Below are 858 nucleotides of genomic sequence, written 5' to 3'. Positions count from 1 at the left end.
CTCTCTCTCTCTCTCTCTCTCTCTCTCTCTCTCTCTCTCTCTCTCTCTCTCGCTCGCTCTCACTCTCTCTCTCCCCTCTCCCCTCTCCTCCTCTCCTCTCTCTCCCTCTCCCCTCCCCCTCCCCTTCTCTCTCCACCATCACTAACCTCTCTCTCTCTCGCTCTAGGTTGGAGTCGGACATTAAGAAGCTTAAGGAGGACCTACAGTTCAGTCTGCTCCTCTCTCCTTTTCCCTCTCTCCTTCTCTCCCCCTCCCCCTTCCCCCTCCTCCCTCTCCCCCTCCACCATCACTAACCTCTCCCTCTCTCTCACTCTAGGTTGGAGTCGGACATTAAGAAGCTTAAGGCGGACCTACAGTTCAGCAGACAGACGGAGCAGGAGCTGCGCGTGGAGGCGGGGCGGGCCGCCCTGGCCGACCGGTCCGCGCGATCAGAACTCTACCAGCTGAAGTCTGACAATGAGAATCTACAGTCAAAGTAAGCAGGGTGACGCACGCAACGCACGCACGCACGCACGCACGCCATCACGCACGCACGCACGCATGCACACACACCATCACTCACACACACACGCACACGCACGCTCTCTCTCGCTCTAGGTTGGAGTCGGACATTAAGAAGCTTAAAGCGGACCTACAGTTCAGCAGACAGACGGAGCAGGAGCTGCGCGTGGAGGCGGGGCGGGCCGCCCTGGCCGACCGGTCCGCGCGATCAGAACTCTACCAGCTGAAGTCTGACAATGAGAATCTACAGTCAAAGTAAGCAGGGTGACGCACGCACGCACGCACGCACGCACGCTAGTGATGTCACGATCATCGATTATACTCGATCATCGGTTGAACAGTGGCTCGAACCAAGCG

The 858-nt window shown here is 58.4% G+C and overlaps 1 protein-coding gene across 1 annotated transcript in view; it reads left to right on the top strand.

Moving 5' to 3' along the window:
- Positions 1-316: 316 nt before the first annotated feature.
- Positions 317-858, top strand: part of LOC106818414 (macoilin-1-like) — a gene marked incomplete at its 5' end in the record, with an annotated part of 5,979 nt that continues 5,437 nt past the window's right edge. Inside the window, 2 exons of the mRNA XM_014823128.1 lie at positions 317-475; positions 598-756. Of these exons, the coding sequence (XP_014678614.1) occupies positions 317-475; positions 598-756 (318 nt within the window). The remainder of the gene's footprint in view (positions 476-597; positions 757-858) is intronic.

The sequence above is a fragment of the Priapulus caudatus genome, unplaced genomic scaffold, assembly GCF_000485595.1.
Source record: "Priapulus caudatus unplaced genomic scaffold, Priapulus_caudatus-5.0.1 Scaffold2225, whole genome shotgun sequence".
Taxonomy (NCBI): Eukaryota; Metazoa; Priapulida; class Priapulimorpha; order Priapulimorphida; family Priapulidae; genus Priapulus; species Priapulus caudatus.
This window is presented reverse-complemented; position numbering and strand designations above follow the sequence as displayed.